The sequence below is a fragment of the Gopherus flavomarginatus genome, chromosome 6, assembly GCF_025201925.1.
Source record: "Gopherus flavomarginatus isolate rGopFla2 chromosome 6, rGopFla2.mat.asm, whole genome shotgun sequence".
Lineage (NCBI taxonomy): Eukaryota > Metazoa > Chordata > Testudines > Testudinidae > Gopherus > Gopherus flavomarginatus.
The window spans coordinates 32,639,937-32,655,726 of NC_066622.1; the positions used below are offsets into that span (position 1 = coordinate 32,639,937).

At 56.4% G+C, this 15,790-nt stretch overlaps 1 protein-coding gene across 2 annotated transcripts in view; it reads left to right on the forward strand.

The window, feature by feature from the left end:
• The window catches only part of ATG2A (autophagy related 2A), a 38,162-nt gene that overhangs the window by 12,502 nt on the left and 9,870 nt on the right, over positions 1–15,790 (forward strand). For both annotated transcript variants that reach the window (XM_050958838.1, XM_050958839.1), the window contains 18 exons: positions 736–973; positions 1,570–1,729; positions 3,935–4,033; positions 5,096–5,269; positions 5,426–5,678; positions 6,367–6,469; positions 6,794–6,953; positions 7,406–7,548; positions 8,235–8,395; positions 8,743–8,900; positions 9,477–9,627; positions 10,482–10,675; positions 11,180–11,260; positions 12,108–12,214; positions 12,843–12,935; positions 14,232–14,302; positions 14,835–14,911; positions 15,291–15,461. In XM_050958838.1, the coding sequence (XP_050814795.1) occupies positions 736–973; positions 1,570–1,729; positions 3,935–4,033; positions 5,096–5,269; positions 5,426–5,678; positions 6,367–6,469; positions 6,794–6,953; positions 7,406–7,548; positions 8,235–8,395; positions 8,743–8,900; positions 9,477–9,627; positions 10,482–10,675; positions 11,180–11,260; positions 12,108–12,214; positions 12,843–12,935; positions 14,232–14,302; positions 14,835–14,911; positions 15,291–15,461 (2,594 nt within the window). The remainder of the gene's footprint in view (positions 1–735; positions 974–1,569; positions 1,730–3,934; positions 4,034–5,095; positions 5,270–5,425; positions 5,679–6,366; positions 6,470–6,793; positions 6,954–7,405; positions 7,549–8,234; positions 8,396–8,742; positions 8,901–9,476; positions 9,628–10,481; positions 10,676–11,179; positions 11,261–12,107; positions 12,215–12,842; positions 12,936–14,231; positions 14,303–14,834; positions 14,912–15,290; positions 15,462–15,790) is intronic.

The window sequence follows — 15,790 nt, forward strand, 5'->3', positions numbered from 1 at the left end:
TTTGGGGGGCTGCAGGCTTAGAGTCCATCCCTGAAGCTCACTGACTGTAGAAGTCTTCCTTCACTCATGGCTGAAATCTGACTCGGCCATCTAGGGGTAAGTGTACACACCTCTGGGGTGGAGCGTGGGCACTGTTTATACAGGGATCCCTCACTTGACACAGAGATGCCCCTGCCTCTGGGTTGGGGCATGGGGGCTGCCACATCCAGGTGAGTTTGAGAGAGGTAGAAGGCAATAACTCCCCACTGGAACTTGACTGGGGCAGCTAGGTTAGTGCCTCACCCCTGCGGGGGATCAACAAGCAAGAAGGGCCTCGGTTTCCCCCTCCACCCTGACCCTTCCCCTTTGGAAAACCACACCTCTGTTGGCCTAACCCCTCTTTCTCCCTGCGAAGTTGTACGGCCTGGGCTCCTGAGTTCTATTCCCAGCACTGGGCTCCCGCCAGCCCCTCCCTGCCCCCAACCACAACTCTGCCATTGCCTGGTAATCCCAACCTGCAGCCCCTGCTTGGAGGGAAGAGTGCCCTAGCAGGTTTCCCAGAATCCTCTGGGGGTTGGTTGTAATGCACCAGCTTCACCTAGTGTGGAAGACCTGATGCGAGTCCCACAGTGGGGAGAATGGCCAGTTGTAGTCCCTTTCCTAGCCAGGCTAGCCCAGGAGTGTTGGGACTAGCCTAGGGGGTGGGGAGCTCTCGCTGCCGGGACTGTCTGATCCGAGGTACCTGATCTGTTGCAGGCAAGGCCCCCCAGCTGCCCTCCCTGGAGAGCCTGCGGCCAGAGACGCTGCTCAGAGTTACGGTGGGCGGCCTCACCCTGACGGTCCTGCATCAGTGCCCTGGCCCACCTGCCCCTCCCCAGCTGGCCCAGCATTTCTTTGCCAAGTTGGCTTTCTTCAAAGACTCTGCCTTCGGTGGGCGGGACTTTAGGCATCTGCGCCATTGCTTTGAGAAGGCCTGTCCTTACAGTAACCTCAGGTAGGCTGGGTGCAACTCCCTGCCCCTCGTGGGGGACACATGATACACCTTAGCTACTTCCTACCCCAGTCTGGGAAGTGGTGTGGAGGCAGGTACCAGGGGATGTTTTAAATGTATGATCTCCAGGGGACTGGGGCATTGGGAGGGAGGGCCAGCATGGATTGTGAGGAGAGGGCACGGCACCCCTAGTGCCTTGCTGGGGTATTGGGGCCGGCACTGATTGTGAGGGGAAAGCACCCTTCCATCCCACTTCCTGCAGCACAGTGCGCCCTAGCACCGCACTGAGGTTGGCACTGACTGAAAAAGGAGAGCACCCCCTCCTTGTGGCACAGTGCCCTCTAGTGCTGAGCTGGGGGAAAAGGAGAGCACCCCCATTCCACTCCTTGCAGCACAGTGCCCCCTAGTATCTCTCCTGAGGCACTGGGGTAAGCCTGGACTGTGAGGGGTCAGCATCCCCCCACACCTCACTCCTTCAAGTCTCCCATCCATGTGCTAACTGTCCCTGTGCCTGCTTAGCTTGTGAAGTCTGCCTGGGCCACAGCACCGGGGCTGTCAAACCCCTCCTGCAGGCTCTGACTCTGCCTTCCCACCCCCAGGCTTACTGGAGCAGCCATACAGGTTACTTGCCAACAGAGAGCAGCTGGCTCCTTGCACATGCTTAGTTCAGAGGTGAGCTTCGGCATGCTGGAGATCCTGGAGTGCCTGTGGGCCAGCGCCAGCCAGGAGTGCAGGCAGCAGAAGCCAGAGTACACCGAGGTAATGGGTGGTGAGCGGATTGCAGAGTCACACCCAGGGCTGGGCACTGGGGTCATGGCTCTCCGGCCCTCCTCACTTCTTCTGACCTGACCGTGGCTGTTGCTCGGGAATGTCTAGGGGGATGAGACCTCAGCCTGCAGTCATGGTGTGCTGAGCCCCAGGGTCAGGGCTGGCTATGATGGGGAGGATCTGTTTTGCCTGGGAGCGGAGGAGTGCTCCTGCTAGCTGTGCTCCATGGTCTCTGCCTGAGAGGAGAAGGGCACATGCAAGGCAAGGATCAGAAGGGTGTGAAGCCCAAGGAGGGAAGGAAATTACTGTTGTGGGCAGGGGGAAGCTGGGCCAGCTGATGCCCAGGCAGGGCTAAGCCTGTGGTAGTCTAATCCAGAAGATAAAGGGCAGGGGTGGGGTGTTAGAGCGCTGTCAGAGTCACCCCCAGTGAACACCCAATCACCAGGCTGGTGCATGGATCCAATCTTTGGATTCCACACGTTTTCAAGCTCACTGGGCCTGAGCAGCGTCCAGTTGCTGCCTCGGTCCTGGCCTTGCTGACACTTTCCGGAGATGCAGACTCCCTTTCTGGCCTCCTTCTTGAGAGGTGGGGTGCTGCAGCCCAGCTGCCGTGGGCCCCCAAACCAGTGCTGATGCTTGTCCCACATCTTCTCAGTAGCTTATGCATGCTGCTCCTAGAGTTCTGCCTTCATGAGCTCTCCGGCATATAAATAGTTCAACCCTTTGGGACTATGTTGCAGTTAAAGCAAGGGACCCAGACTTCACAAAGGGACTCCTTAAACCCGCCTCTCCACCCGCAATGCACACTCTGCTCCTGGAAAGCACACGAGAGTTCAGATCTGTGGACGAACACACAGCACCTGAATGCAGTCCTTCCCTCCGAGCCCTGCCCGCTCCTGAGAGTCTTTTGGGTTCTGGTCAGTGTCATTCAGGGAAGCCAGGGCCCTTCTGCTCAGCCTCCTGGTTCTAGCCAAGGGGCCAGGCCGTTGCAGAGCATTTCTCTGTGGAAAGCCACTTCTGACACCTCTTCCTGCCTCTCTTCTCATGCTGGGCTTTTCCATGCTTTGCCGCTGTTGGGCACAGGGGTTGTTAAACATCCATGACAAAGAATGCCCCAATGGTGAGGAAATGGAGGCAGGGAACGACGTGTAGGCGTTGAGATCTACGGATCCAGGTAGACCCTTGTGCTGTCTGAACAGTGATGGTTGCAGAAATTGTTCTGCAAGTCTGTGTCTGCTGCCTTCCACTATCATGTGTCCCAAAGGCTTAAACTATAAACCAGAGTGCCCTGCCCACAGGTGGAGTTCTGGGAAAGGGCTGGTGTAAGCTGTTGGGGTCTCTTGGGGGGGGAGGGGCAGGAGGGGGCACAAGGAGACTATGGACTTAGGGCAGCTGGGCTGCAAGGTCCCACTTCCATGGAGAGGTATCTGACAGTCTGTGCCCAGGAAGTGTGCCAGAGAAACCAAGGACAGGGATGGTGACTGAAGCCTGTGCAGACAAAGGGGAGCTTAAAGCCCATGGGTCCAAACACAATAGCCTGGTGTGTCCAGCAGGGGGCGCACGGCCTCACCAGAAATGGTCTATTGAAAGTTGATGGTCCTGTTTCAGCTTCTCAGACATGGTCTGTTTTCTGCCACAGACCAGAAGGTCTAATCCACACAGACTGTTCCAGTCCCAAACAGCAAATGGAATTCATCAGTCTACGTAGACTTATTCCCTAAGGTGCAATAATAATAATAGGAGAGATACCAATCTTCTAGAACTGGAAGGGACCTTGAAAGGTCATCGAGTCCAGCCCCCTGCCTTCACTAGCAGGACCAAGTATTGATTTTTTTCCCCAGATCCCTAAGTGGCCCCCTCAAGGATTGAGCTCACAACCCTGGGTTTAGCAGGCCAATGCTCAAACCACTGAGCTATCCCTCCCCCATGGTATGCTGGACTGGCTTGGAGAACAGACTGTGTGGGCTAAAGAAGACGAGACCTGATGACTCTGTCCATTGCTAGGAGGGGACCAGGCCACCTGAGCCTTCTGTCCCTGACAGCTACTGTGCCAGCAGCCAATGGGATGAAACACCAGAGAAGGGTGGGTGGGTGGGTGGGTATGGGACAGCTTGAATCTGTTCTTGGGAAAACTGACCAAGCCTCTCATGTTTGGACCTGCTGCACAAGCCTTCACCCCACCCCTTCTTTCTACAGCTAATGACTTTCAAGAACCCTAGTGCCTTCACCTATAACTCCTCGGCCCGGCCCTGCGCCCAGATCCACTACAAGCAGTCTGAGAAGCTGCCATCCAAGGTGAGCAGCAGCCTGAGGCTGAAGGGTGTCTGAGATTCAGTGAAATTGGCGTGTTTTTTTTCTCCCTTTCTGCCCCACTCACAGGGAGCAGAGCCATCGCAGGCTGCCGCTTGATGGCATTGCACTGGGTTCTCGCAGCAGGGAGGTCGGGGGATGCTGGCTGCCCTGGGTTATCGGTTTTGCTGTGATGAGAGCACTCCTGGGAGCATTGGTCCTGCCCCTCTTCCGGGGAGTAGAAGTGCTCTTGAGATCAGGGCTTTGTTGGTTCTGGTTGGCTACTATTAAATTATATTTCAGTAGCACTTGGAGTCCCCAGCTCAGATGTGGAGGAGGAGGGAAAGCCCGATTGTGCCAGGCACTGCACAGTCACAGTAAGATGGGTCCCTACCTGAAGAGCTCAGTCTGCTTAGACAAAGGAAGGGTTATTCTCATTTTACAGATGGGGAAACTGAGGCAGCAAGTGGAGAAGTGACTGGTCCAAGGGTCACACAATGGAATAGTACCAAAGTGTCCAGAGTCCAATCCGGCCCCTTAAACCACATGCCCACCCTTCAATAATGTGCCTGAACGGGTAGGAGGAGTGGAGGTCTCTTGTGGTTGGTGCTCTGTTGGCTTGGCCTGTGGGTGGCAAGAGCTCTCCTGAGGTTGGTACTCCATTTCCCTGGCCTGACTGTGACAGGAGCTGTCTTGTGGTCAGTTGGCTTGACCGGACATGTGGCTAAGTGCCAGTAGATCTCAGTTCCACATGCTGGGACCTGCAGGGACATGTAATCTTACACAGCTAGATTGGGTGGGGCTGCATCAGCAGCAGAGGAAGCCAAGCAGGTGGAGATAGAAGGAAGCCTCAGCCTCCCTGGGTGATCCTAGAATAACACACTGGCAATCACAAGAGACCCTACAATAATACAACAGTCTGTACAGTCCCAGATGACTGGGGCCAGCACCTGAGCTTCCCCCTCACTCCAGTGCTCTGTAGAACGAACCCCCACCCCCACGTCGAGCAGCATCTCCCCTAGCTGGGAGGTGTTCCCAGGGCTCTGATGGCTCTACCTCTCCCTGCAGAGCAATCTCAAGAAGGCTGGGGCTAAGCAAAGCTCGGAGCTGTTGGCGGAGCTGGCAGAGTTCCACTCTGATGTGGACCTGGGTGTCCTAGACCGGCTTGGGTCCCTTCTCCATCTGGCAGCATCGGCGTCCATGCATGATCAAGCCCCCGGCCTCCATGCGGACATGCATGTGGTGAGTGTGGGGGATGGAGCATCTGCCAAGAGGGGGCATTGTTCCCAGATGGCTGCAGAGCGGGAGATGCTTGCGCCTGCAATGGGCGGGGGACCCAGAGGGCAACCAGGCCCCTGTTAACCCTTTCCTCTCTCTCCCTCTTGTGGCTGGCGCCAGGCAGAGTCTCTCCATGCCCCCGAGAGGCACACAACCGTGCGGCTGGCGGCACCCAAGGCCACCCTGCGGTTGCAGTTCCCAGTGCCGGACCTGCGGCCCGAGCCGGAGCGGCAGCCCTGGATGGAGAAAGCCGTGCGCAAAGAGAGCCTGCGACTGGAGCTGACTGATGTGGTGTTCCAGATGGAGCTGCGGGCAGGGCCGGGGGGTTATGGGGAGCCCACCCGGTTGGAGGTGACCTTTAGCGACCTGCATGGTGAGCATGGGAAGGGCTGAGCTGCAAGGCCTCCTGGGAAGTCTGTCGCTGCTCACTGTTCCCTGTGGAGGTTAGGAGGCTGCTGTAGCCTCTGGGCTAGTAGACTTGGACAGTGGCTGCTCTGGCTCTAGAATCCATAGGCCCAGGGATGGGTCCCCGCTGCCAGCGACCCTACCAGGGGTGTCTTGTTCCCTTGAGGGGCTGCAGGAACAACACATGAGGCCTACAGGGACCCTCTCTGTTTAGGTTGAGTTGTGAGGAACATGGGGCCCCATGTCTCCTGCTGTAAAATAGGAAGGGGTGTTTCTAAATGGATCCCTCTTGGTTCTGTAGACCCTACAAAAACTTGAATGCTCTTACAGAGCCATCCTGACACCGTTCTTCATTCTAACCAGTAGGCTGCCCTCCCAGTCTGCCAGATCTAGGAATAGAACCCAGGAGTCCTGGTTTCCCACTCCCACTTCCATCTGCTTTAACCATTAGACCCCAGAACAGAACCCAGGAATCCTGATGCCTGTGCCCCTCCCTGCTCTGCTCCCAGAGCTAGGGATGGGATAGCCAGGAGTCGTGCATCTTTACTTCTCCCCTAGCCCCCTTACAAAGCCCTCCTGGGTGTACGGTAGAAGGGCAGTGTTTGGAAGGGGGTGGGGATGTGTCTGGGCACTGAGTCCAGCCACTCTCCTTGCAGGTCTGTACGAAGATGGTGAGAGGCTCTCTGTACCCTGCATCCGGGTGAGCAAAGCCCTTGACCCTGCAGCCAAAGGACTGGGCAAGAAATACCTCTTCCCAAAGTGAGTCTGCTTTAGGGGGCTGATCTCCCTGCCCTATTTGCACCCCAGTAGGAGCAGCTCCCTCCTCCAGAGCCCCTCCCATCCCACCAGCTCCCTCCCTTATCTACATCTCAGCTGATTGTCATCCAATCATACAGCCTCTGGTTGCATGGAGCGCACCCTGTTGTGGTGCACAGGGCTGGCGGGGGATGGGGAGCTCAGATGTGTTGGGGGCAAAATTTTCACTGCAGCATCTGAGAAGGGGGCAGGTAGCCCTGTATAGGGTGGGGGTCTACATAGCTCACCCTGTGCCCTCTGACTTTCCCTCCCCCTGGCCCTGTGCAGGATCATGGTGACCCTGACCCCCCAGCACAGCTTGTCCCAGTGGGACTTGGCGATGGACAAGGAGGAGATGGATCTGTCAATGGTGGAGAGTCCCTGTGAATTGCGGCAGCCCGAGCCCTCCCCCTTCTCTTCCAAAAGGACAATGTATGAAACTGAGGAGGTAAGGGGGGCGGCCCTCCCTGGCGCTCAGTGGGGAGGCGATAGTGCTGAGGGTGGGAGCATGGAATGCCGCCCTGCCTGCCAGGGGGTCTGATCCTGCCAGGAAAGGTGTGAGTGTTCTCTTTGGGGCAGATGGCTTGGTTAGCCCACCAGGATACAAGGGATGCAGCAGGGAGGACCTAGGGTATGGGCTGAATGATCCTGAGGGAGGAGCCTCGGAGATGTGAGAACAGCCCAATTGGCGTTCTCAAGCCACTTCCATATCAGGTCCCCTTTCCATCTAGGTTGGGCTCTCCCCTCCCATTAACCAGTAAGGAAGAGACACGGGGAGGTCATGACCCCTTACATGGGGGTCACAGCCTCCATGCTGAGAACTTTCCGGTTTAGTAGTTGGCCAAAGCGGGTGCCTATTCCTTAAGTCTTTAACCCCTCCTGTGCTGGCCTCCCCCCAAGATGGTGATCCCTGGAGACCCTGAGGAGATGGCGGATTTCCAGGCCAAGACAGTGGCTGCCTCGCAATATGCCCTAGAAGTGACCCTGCCTAGTGTCCATATCTTCCTGCCCAGCAAGCAGTTCTACGAGAGCATCTATAACAGGTATCGGGGGAGGGATGGAAGGGGAGGAGACATCTAGCTGTGTATCCTGGCTGGCAAGGAGCAGCCGCAGGGCCAGGCAGCCTCTAAGGGTCAGACCCTGAATCCTCCCTGCCTGCCCCCTGGACTCTTGACCTTCTATCTGCTGAACGGGGCACCGGCAGTGCCCAACTCACGTGGACCTGGCCCTGCCTGTGCTTGGGGTTGGAAGAGCTGTTGGCTGGGGCAGGCCAGGCCTGAGCAGATGGATCCCAGGTGGCCCAAGACTCCTGGGTTCTGGTCCCAGCTTTGCAAGGGGCGTGGCTTCTAGTGGTTGGAGCAGGGTGGAGCTGGCAGTCAGGGCTCTTGGGTTCCATCCCCACCTCTGTTGCCAACTTGCCGGGTGGTCTTGTGCAAATTGCTTCCTGTGCCTGTCTCCCCACCTGCAAAATGGGAGGTGGTGCCTATTGAGTGGCCCATCTTGTTCCCTGCAGCACCCTGGAGGCACCCCATGAGAGTACTCAGTGGTAAGCTCTCTAAGGCAGGGGCTGTCTCCTTCTGTGTCAGTGCCACGCTCAATACCACGCAGGCCAGGTCTATAACAAACACCGCTGGGCCTGGGGAAGGGTTGGGGGTGCTTTGAGGGGCTCGTGGTCTAGGGGAGGCAAGGGCATTCGTAGGCATGAAGCATCTTTCCTTTCCTTCCCCAGGATAAATAATGACTTGCTGATGTGGGAGCCAGCCAGCCCATTCCTTTGCTCCTCTGGGCCTGCGGGGGGCGCTGCACCTGGGGCCTTCTTTCCCAACCACCCGCCCCCTCCCAAGTATTGGCAGGACAACTTCAAGATGTGCAAGTCTGCCTTTAAACTGGGTAAGGAGCCACGCCCCTCCCCCAAACCCAGAGAAAGGTTCCTATCACCCGCACTGACCTGTGACGCCTTAATGGAAATGGGGAGTGAAGGATTCTCGGTGGGAAATAGCATCACGGTTGCTTGCTTTGTGATGGATGCAGGGTAAGGAAAGGGGCTTGTGGGTCCAGTGTCCAGCTCTGTGAAGGTAGCTAAGGTCTAGTGGTTAGAGCAGGGGGGCTGGGAGTCAGGATTCCTGGGTTCTATACCCAGCCCTGATGTGACCTTTAGCAAGACCCGCCCCTCTGTGCCTCAGTTTCCCCATGCAGCAAGAGTTTCCACTAATCCTCCTCTTCTCTGTCCCCGTCAGACTCAGACTCCGAGGATGAGGACTCTCACTTCTATTCAGTGGACGAGGCGGTGGCTCAGCGGAGGAAGGGGGAGCAGCTGAGCCAACGCCAGCAGAGCCGTTTCTCAGCCATGGTCTCTATCCTGAAGGGCAGGGTGACAGCTCTGTGCGAGGCCAAGGTGAGGGCAACTCCCAGGGACCCACTGCATGGCCATCTCCTCTGAGCTCCAGCTAGACAGGGCCTGGCCTGAGCACTGCTTGGATGGGAGATCTCTGGGTGCTGTAAGGAGCAAGGGAGCGGAGCCCTTCCCTCTGAGCCAGTGGGGATCCCAGTGTGGCACTGGGTGATGCTGTGCTGCAGGGACCAGGATGGGGGCTGCTGCCTTTCCCTAGAACTGAGCTACTCCTTCTAGTGTCCAGGACAAATTCAAACCTGGTCATTCTCCTCTGCCTCTCCAAATGCCCACCCTTCAACTCCCTCTGCAATTCCAGTCAGGTACTGGATCCTTCCCTACTGTACCATGCTGCTGCATGCTGTTGCTGTGTGTTGTTTAAATAAGCCTTGCACCCTTCTTAAGAAGTGGCTGCATCTGAGCCCCAAGTGAGGGATCCCTATATAAATAGCCTCACATCCAACCCCAGAGGCTTCTGCTCCTCAGTGCTGGATCACTGTTGCCATCTGACCCTTCGGGATGGAAGGACAATGGTCTGCACTGGGGCGTCTGACCCTCGTCATCCTTCCCCTCTGCCCCCAGGGTGAGGCGGGGAAGAAGGTGGATGACTCCCATGGAGAGATCGTGCTGGATGTGGACAACTGCACCATCTTCAGCGTGTCCCAGTACAAGGGCCAGGAGGAGCTTGGCTACCTCTGTATAGAGTCAGAGAGAGTCACTCTTTATCATAAAGGTATGGTTCAAATTGTGGAGGGGGGGCTAGAAATCAGGACTCCTGGGTTCTGTCCTGAGGGGATCTTGTCCGTTAGAGTGGGGGTTCTGCTCCTGTGTCTGATGAGTTGATGCAGTGGCGGCTGAGAGCCAGGACTCTCCCACTGAGCCATGGATTCATACCTATCCCATTTAGTTGCTGGGGCAACTGGCAGGGGACCAAGGTTACAGAATAGATCCTAGGGCTGCCGAGTTGCAGCCCTGCTCCCTGGCACGCTGGACCCATCTGCCTTCTTCAGAGCCCTCTGGGGGGTGCTGTAGGGATCTCGTGAAGTGCGGTGGAGCTAGGGTTTCACTTGGCCCATGCAGTCCAAAGGGCAGCAGGTCAGGCCTGCACTGCCCCCTGCGCCCAACGTCGCGGTGACTTCCGGTGGGAGCAGGCAATGGACCAAAGAGGCAACTGGGCTAAGGCCTGCCAGGAGGCAGTTCCCTGCAGTGGGAATTGCAAAGGAGAAGGCTCTTGCATCCAGCAGCAGCTCAGAGTGGGGAGGGGGGACATCTAGGGTGGAGGTGGGTCTTAAAGAGACAGAGCAATGCTGGAGAGGGTGGGGATGCAGCTGCAAGAGTTAATACCAAGGTTATATCAGTAGCTGTCGGAGTGGGTTACAAAGGAGGTCAGGATCATTACCCCATTTTACTGAGGGAGAGAGGGGCAGTGACTCTCTACCTGGCATCACCCAGCAGGCCAGTGGCAGAGCTGGGAACAGAGCCTAGCTTTCCTGAGTCCCAGGTTAGTGCTGTGTCCCACAGGGCACTGGGAGGGGGTTGGTGGGAAGGATGGCCGGCCAGCCAGCCAAACTCTCTGTGTCCCCTCAGCTGTGGTAGAGGACTACTTCCTGGCCAGTCGTTTGGAAATCCCCAGCTTCACTCCCCCTGACAGGCTGCACCCTACGATCTACTCCTCGGAGGAGGGGGTGCTGAGCGGACTGGCGGGCGGCAGGAAGGACAGACCCCTCAAGATGCTCTCGGCTGCCATCCGCATCAACCTGGACTTGAAGAAGAACATCAAGGTATCTTGTCTCCACTCTCGGGGTTGTGGAGGAGGGGAATCCGCTGGACAGGCTCCCTCTGCTCCCCCATCTCCAAACAGGCTAAGAGCCAAAGCAACTCCTCCCTGGGATGCAACATTTATTGTTTTAAATTAAAACATCTCAGCGCCAGCTTTCATCTGACTTGTCTGTTCCTAGAGGCTATTTCCTTGTAGGATCTCCTCTGTTCCTTCCCCACCTCAGGGAGCCACTGGGACAGTCCTGTCTCCCTGTGCTCTGCCCCCTGTGAGGGTGACTTGGCATGAACAGTCATGGGTCTGGATGGGGCCCCGCTGTGGTGGACTGGCATGTGGGGGTGCTAGAAACCTGCTGGCCTGGTGGGTTTGGGGGGAGGTGTCCTAAGGGGGTTCATAAATGGATTCCCCCCATCCCACCCCTTACAGAGCCTTTCCCCATCTGGGGTGGTGGACTCCCTGCTTTTTAACTTTGCTTCCCCAATCTCCCCTTTTTGCAACCCAAATCCAGGAGTTCCTGGTCACCTTGCGGCTCGAAGGGGCCACCATGCGACATCACATGGCGCTGACCAATCAGAGCTGGTACACACAGGTATGTCCTGGGCTGGAAGCACCCATCCTGGGTGAATAGCAGAGGGAGCTCTGCAATGTAGCAGCCTTGGGGCCAGGAGTGGAAGCTGGGACAACACCAGCATGGCTATAAGGTGTGGAGCTTTCCCAGGGGACAGGTTGGATCCTCCATGGCTTGGACTCGTGCCCTGGTGTCCAGCTAAGGGGAGTCAAACTCATTCATTGGGCAGGGCCCGAATCTCTGTTTAATTGTGGCAGTTCTTGCCCCTTGCAGGCGTAAGCCCCCACCCAGTTCCTTCCGCTGCCGTGATCAACAGTGGAATAGGTGATCTGGACCAGAGGGGACATTGCCCAGGGGTTAGGGCGTCCGCCAGGTACTTGAGACCTGGGCTCGATTCCTGGCTCTGCCACAGGCTCTCTCTGTGACCTGGGGAAAGTCTTTGGGCCTCTTTTTCCCTACTTATAAAGTGAGGCTGGGTGTCCGAATGGCTAGAGCACTGCACTGGGACTCGGCAGACCTGGATTCTATTTCCAGCTCTGCCACTGGCCTGCTGTGACCGTGAGCAAGTCATTTTGCTATGAAATTGGTTATACTCTAGGCACATGGAGAAGGCTGTGAGGCCTGAAAACTGACTCCTTTTCTCATGAAATCTGAGATTCCGGCCAACACAAATGCATTGGCCAGGCTGGATCTGTATGTCTGACACCCCTGGTCTAAAGAGAATCCTCCTAGTTCAACCACAGGGGATGGGCTGGATGTGGGGGTGAGGGGCTGTCCTCCAGCTCGGGGGATTGGCTCTGGCCTTTCTGCCCCTATGAAGACCTGTTGTCTGGGGTGCACACGCTCACACTCTTGCTCTTTCTTTCAGCTGATTGACTTCCTGGACGTACTGGATGATCCGATTCTGGGCTTTGTGCCCCCAGCTGTCATTACGGTGCTGCACACCCACCTCTTCTGCTGTGCAGTTGACTACAGGTACTGAGGGGAGCAAAGGCGAGTGGGTCGCCCGGGGAGAAGGGTGGTTGTAAAATAGGAGAGGCCCTTGGCTGTTTGTACGGGAAAAACAGAGGTGAGACAGAGAAGTTAGATTGGCAGATCTGGTCCTGGGTTTTGTCCTAGCTCAGAGAGGCAAGTGGAGTCTAGTGTGTTAGAGCCGGGGGGTCTGGGAGCCAGGACTCCGGGGTTCTATCCCCAGTTCTGGGAGGGGACTGGGGTCTTTGTTAAAGCAGAACCTGGCCTGATCTGTGCTGTAGGCTCTCCTTCTTATCTTGGCATCCTGGATACGATGGTGGGAGCTTCTGTCACCTTGAGATAGTCTCAGCAGGGACAGGAACGCTGGCCTGGCCAGACATGATCAGAACCAAGGTCCATCTGGTTCAGTGCTTTAACTCTGGCTGTGGCCAGTACTGCATGCTTCAGAGCAAGGAGTAAGGACCAGCAGAGGGCAGCCGTGGTTCATCTGTCCCCTGTGAAGGCTGCGATCCATCTTGGTGGGGGGGCATGTGGCATAACCCTGCCGTGCGGGGACTCTCCCTGGCTCCTTTAGCCCTCCCATCACACCCCACCTCCACGCTGGTTCTGTCACTACCATCTCACCCCTCAGGCCTCTGTATCTCCCCGTCCGCGTGCTCATCACGGCCGAGACCTTCACCTTGTCCAGCAACATCATTGTGGATACTTCGATCTTCCTGCTCAGGTAGGCATCCTCCAGCTGGGGACAACCCAAGGGAGCTGCCCTCTCAAGGGAGGCCCTGTCTCTCCCAGGGCTGGTGAGACCAGGGGGCTTGAGACCTGTTGCCTCTGGGTCAAGACTGGGCTGCACACAATAACCAAGTGGTGGCTTGTGTGGAAGAAGTTGGGGTCAGTAGCTCTGGAGCCGCCATCATGCGGATGCCTGGATGCCGTGGTGGTGGGCGTGGTAGAAGGAGCCCAGTACGATGGAATCCTGAGTGATTTCTCTGCCTGTGTCTACTCCAGTTACCTGGGGTGTAGCCGTGAACTGCTGGGCCGGGCACGCTTTATTGCAGGAGTCTCACCCCAGCATGCACAGTCTCTTCACGCCAGCCAGCACCCTGTATTCCATTCCCTGCCCCCCTGGGGCCAGGACAGAGCCAACGCCCCTAGAAGGCCCTATATCCAGTTCTCCATCCTCTCAAACCAGCCAGTCCCACTGTTCTGGGGCCAGATTAGAGCCAGCGCCCCTAGAAGGGAAAGGCCCATGTGCTATTCCTTGTCTTCCCACCCGGGGCTGGATTGGCACCAATGCCCTATAGAGGGGAAAGGACCCATATCCTATTCCTTGAGCCACCACTCCCCAGCACTTACTCCCTTGGCCCAGGGTGGGAGTCAGGGTCCGTGTCACAGGCCAGAAGTCTCTGCTGATACCTATTGCACTGTGTGGGGCCCTTGGGTTCATGAGAAATTGGAGAGGGTCCAGAGAAGAGCAACAAGAATGATTAAAGGTCTTGAGAACATGACCTATGAAGGAAGGCTGAAGGAATTGGGTTTGTTTAGTTTGGAAAAGAGAAGACTGAGAGGGGACATGATAGCAGTTTTCAGGTATCTAAAAGAGTGTCATCAGGAGGAGGGAGAAAACTTGTTCACCTTAGCCTCCAATGATAGAACAAGAAGCAATGGGCTTAAACTGCAGCAAGGGAGATTTAGGTTGGACATTAGGAAAAAGTTCCTAACTGTCAGGGTAGTTAAACACTGGAATAGATTGCCTAGGGAAGTTGTGGAATCTCCATCTCTGGAGATATTTAAGAGTAGGTTAGATAAATGTCTATTAGGGATGGTCTAGACAGTATTTGGTCCTGCCATGAGGGCAGGGGACTGGACTCGATGACCTCTCGAGGTCCTTTCCAGTCCTAGAGTCTATGAGTCTGAGTCTATTACTGTACAGTGATGGACAAGATCTTGATTGTACCTGATCCGGCTGGCATGTGCCTACTGGAGGGGCGGCAGGGTTTAAGTCGCTCGCCCCTTCCCCTAGGTTTATTCTGGATGACTCTGCCATCTACCTGTCTGACAAATGCGATGTGGAGATGGTCGATCTGCGGAAGGGTAAGAGCTGGACGGGCCGCGTGTCCATCCTTCTGCTGTGCTCTGGGCACTGAAAACAACAGCTATTTGAAAGGCTGCTGGGAAGCAGCAAGTATTCCTCGAGCATCATGCCCCCATAGCCCCTCAGGCTGGGCTCTCGGCAGATCTTTCAAGCTAAGCAAGTTTGCGCCTGGTCAGTATTTGGATGGGGGAGCTGGCCCTCATAGCCCAGCATGGTGGCAGGCAGCTCTGTAGAAGTCATCCTGTATTGCTTAACAATTTTCCATCTGTGGATGTCAAGGGGCTTCCCAAATATTTGAATGGATTTAACCGTTCCCCCATCCTGGGTGTGTTTAATTGCTGCAGGGAAACTAATGCACAAAGAAGAGGGGGGAGGACATGCCCAAATTAGAGAGAGAACGTGAAACAGAACCCAGGAGTCCTGACTCCCAGCCCCCGCTGCTCAAACCCACCAGGCCCTAGTCCCTTCCCAGAGCCCAGGATAGACCCAGGGATCCAGTCAGGCTGAATCTCTGCTCTCCCTTGGCCTCAGATTATGTGTGCGTCCTGGACGTGGATCTGCTCGAGCTGGTCATCACCACGTGTAAGGGGAGCGCCGACGGGAAGCTGGTGAGGCTCCGCCCAGCCAGAAAGGGTGGAGTGGGGGCAGGCCTGGTAACTGCAATGGAAATCCCAGGAGAGAACCCCCCACTTAAGAGGTGACTGCGCAAGGTGGGGAGGACACTCCATGTGGCTGGATGCAGGAGGCGGGTGACTTCCCAGCCCTCCTTGTACATCACCGTAGCATTGCGGTGTGAGAATCTTCTCCAGTGCAGCTTCTGTGTTTTCGAAGCAGCCTTGCTGCATTTTGAGCCTGTGGGACCTAAGCTGCCCCACCTCCCGTCAGGAGCCCTGCACTAACCTCTCCCAAGGACCTGGGATCCCATTGCTCGAGCTCCCCACCCCAGTATGACACGTACTGTCTCTCACTCGCTTGGTTCCACCCCAGACCCAGCCGCTGTTCGAGCTGCGCTGCTCCAACAATGTGGTGCATCTCCATACCTGTGCTGACTCCTGTGCCATGCTAGCCAACCTTATCCAGTACGTGGTCAACCACGGGGACCTCCACCCGCCACCCCGGCAGGACAGCCCAACAGAGATCGCTGGTCAGAAAGTGCAGGTAGGGAGAGGAAGACTGGACTGGTGTCATCTCTAGCTGAGAAGGTCAGGCTGGCTTGGTGACTGGATGGGAGACCTGCATGGGGATCTTCCAAAGCTCTAGCTAAGCAGGGTTATGCCAATTCAGTGCCTGAATGGGGGACATGCTCAGGGATTTTTGGTAGTTGAGTTAGGCGGCGCTGAGCTAGTTTAGGGCATGGCTGGAGGACTGAGATCCAATACCTGAAGCTGCACCAATCAGAGGAGAAATAAGGACTCTCTTTTTTAGCAGGGAGAGATTCACTATTGCAGCAACTTAAGCAGGGTGGGCTCCAGGCCTTTAAATCAAGA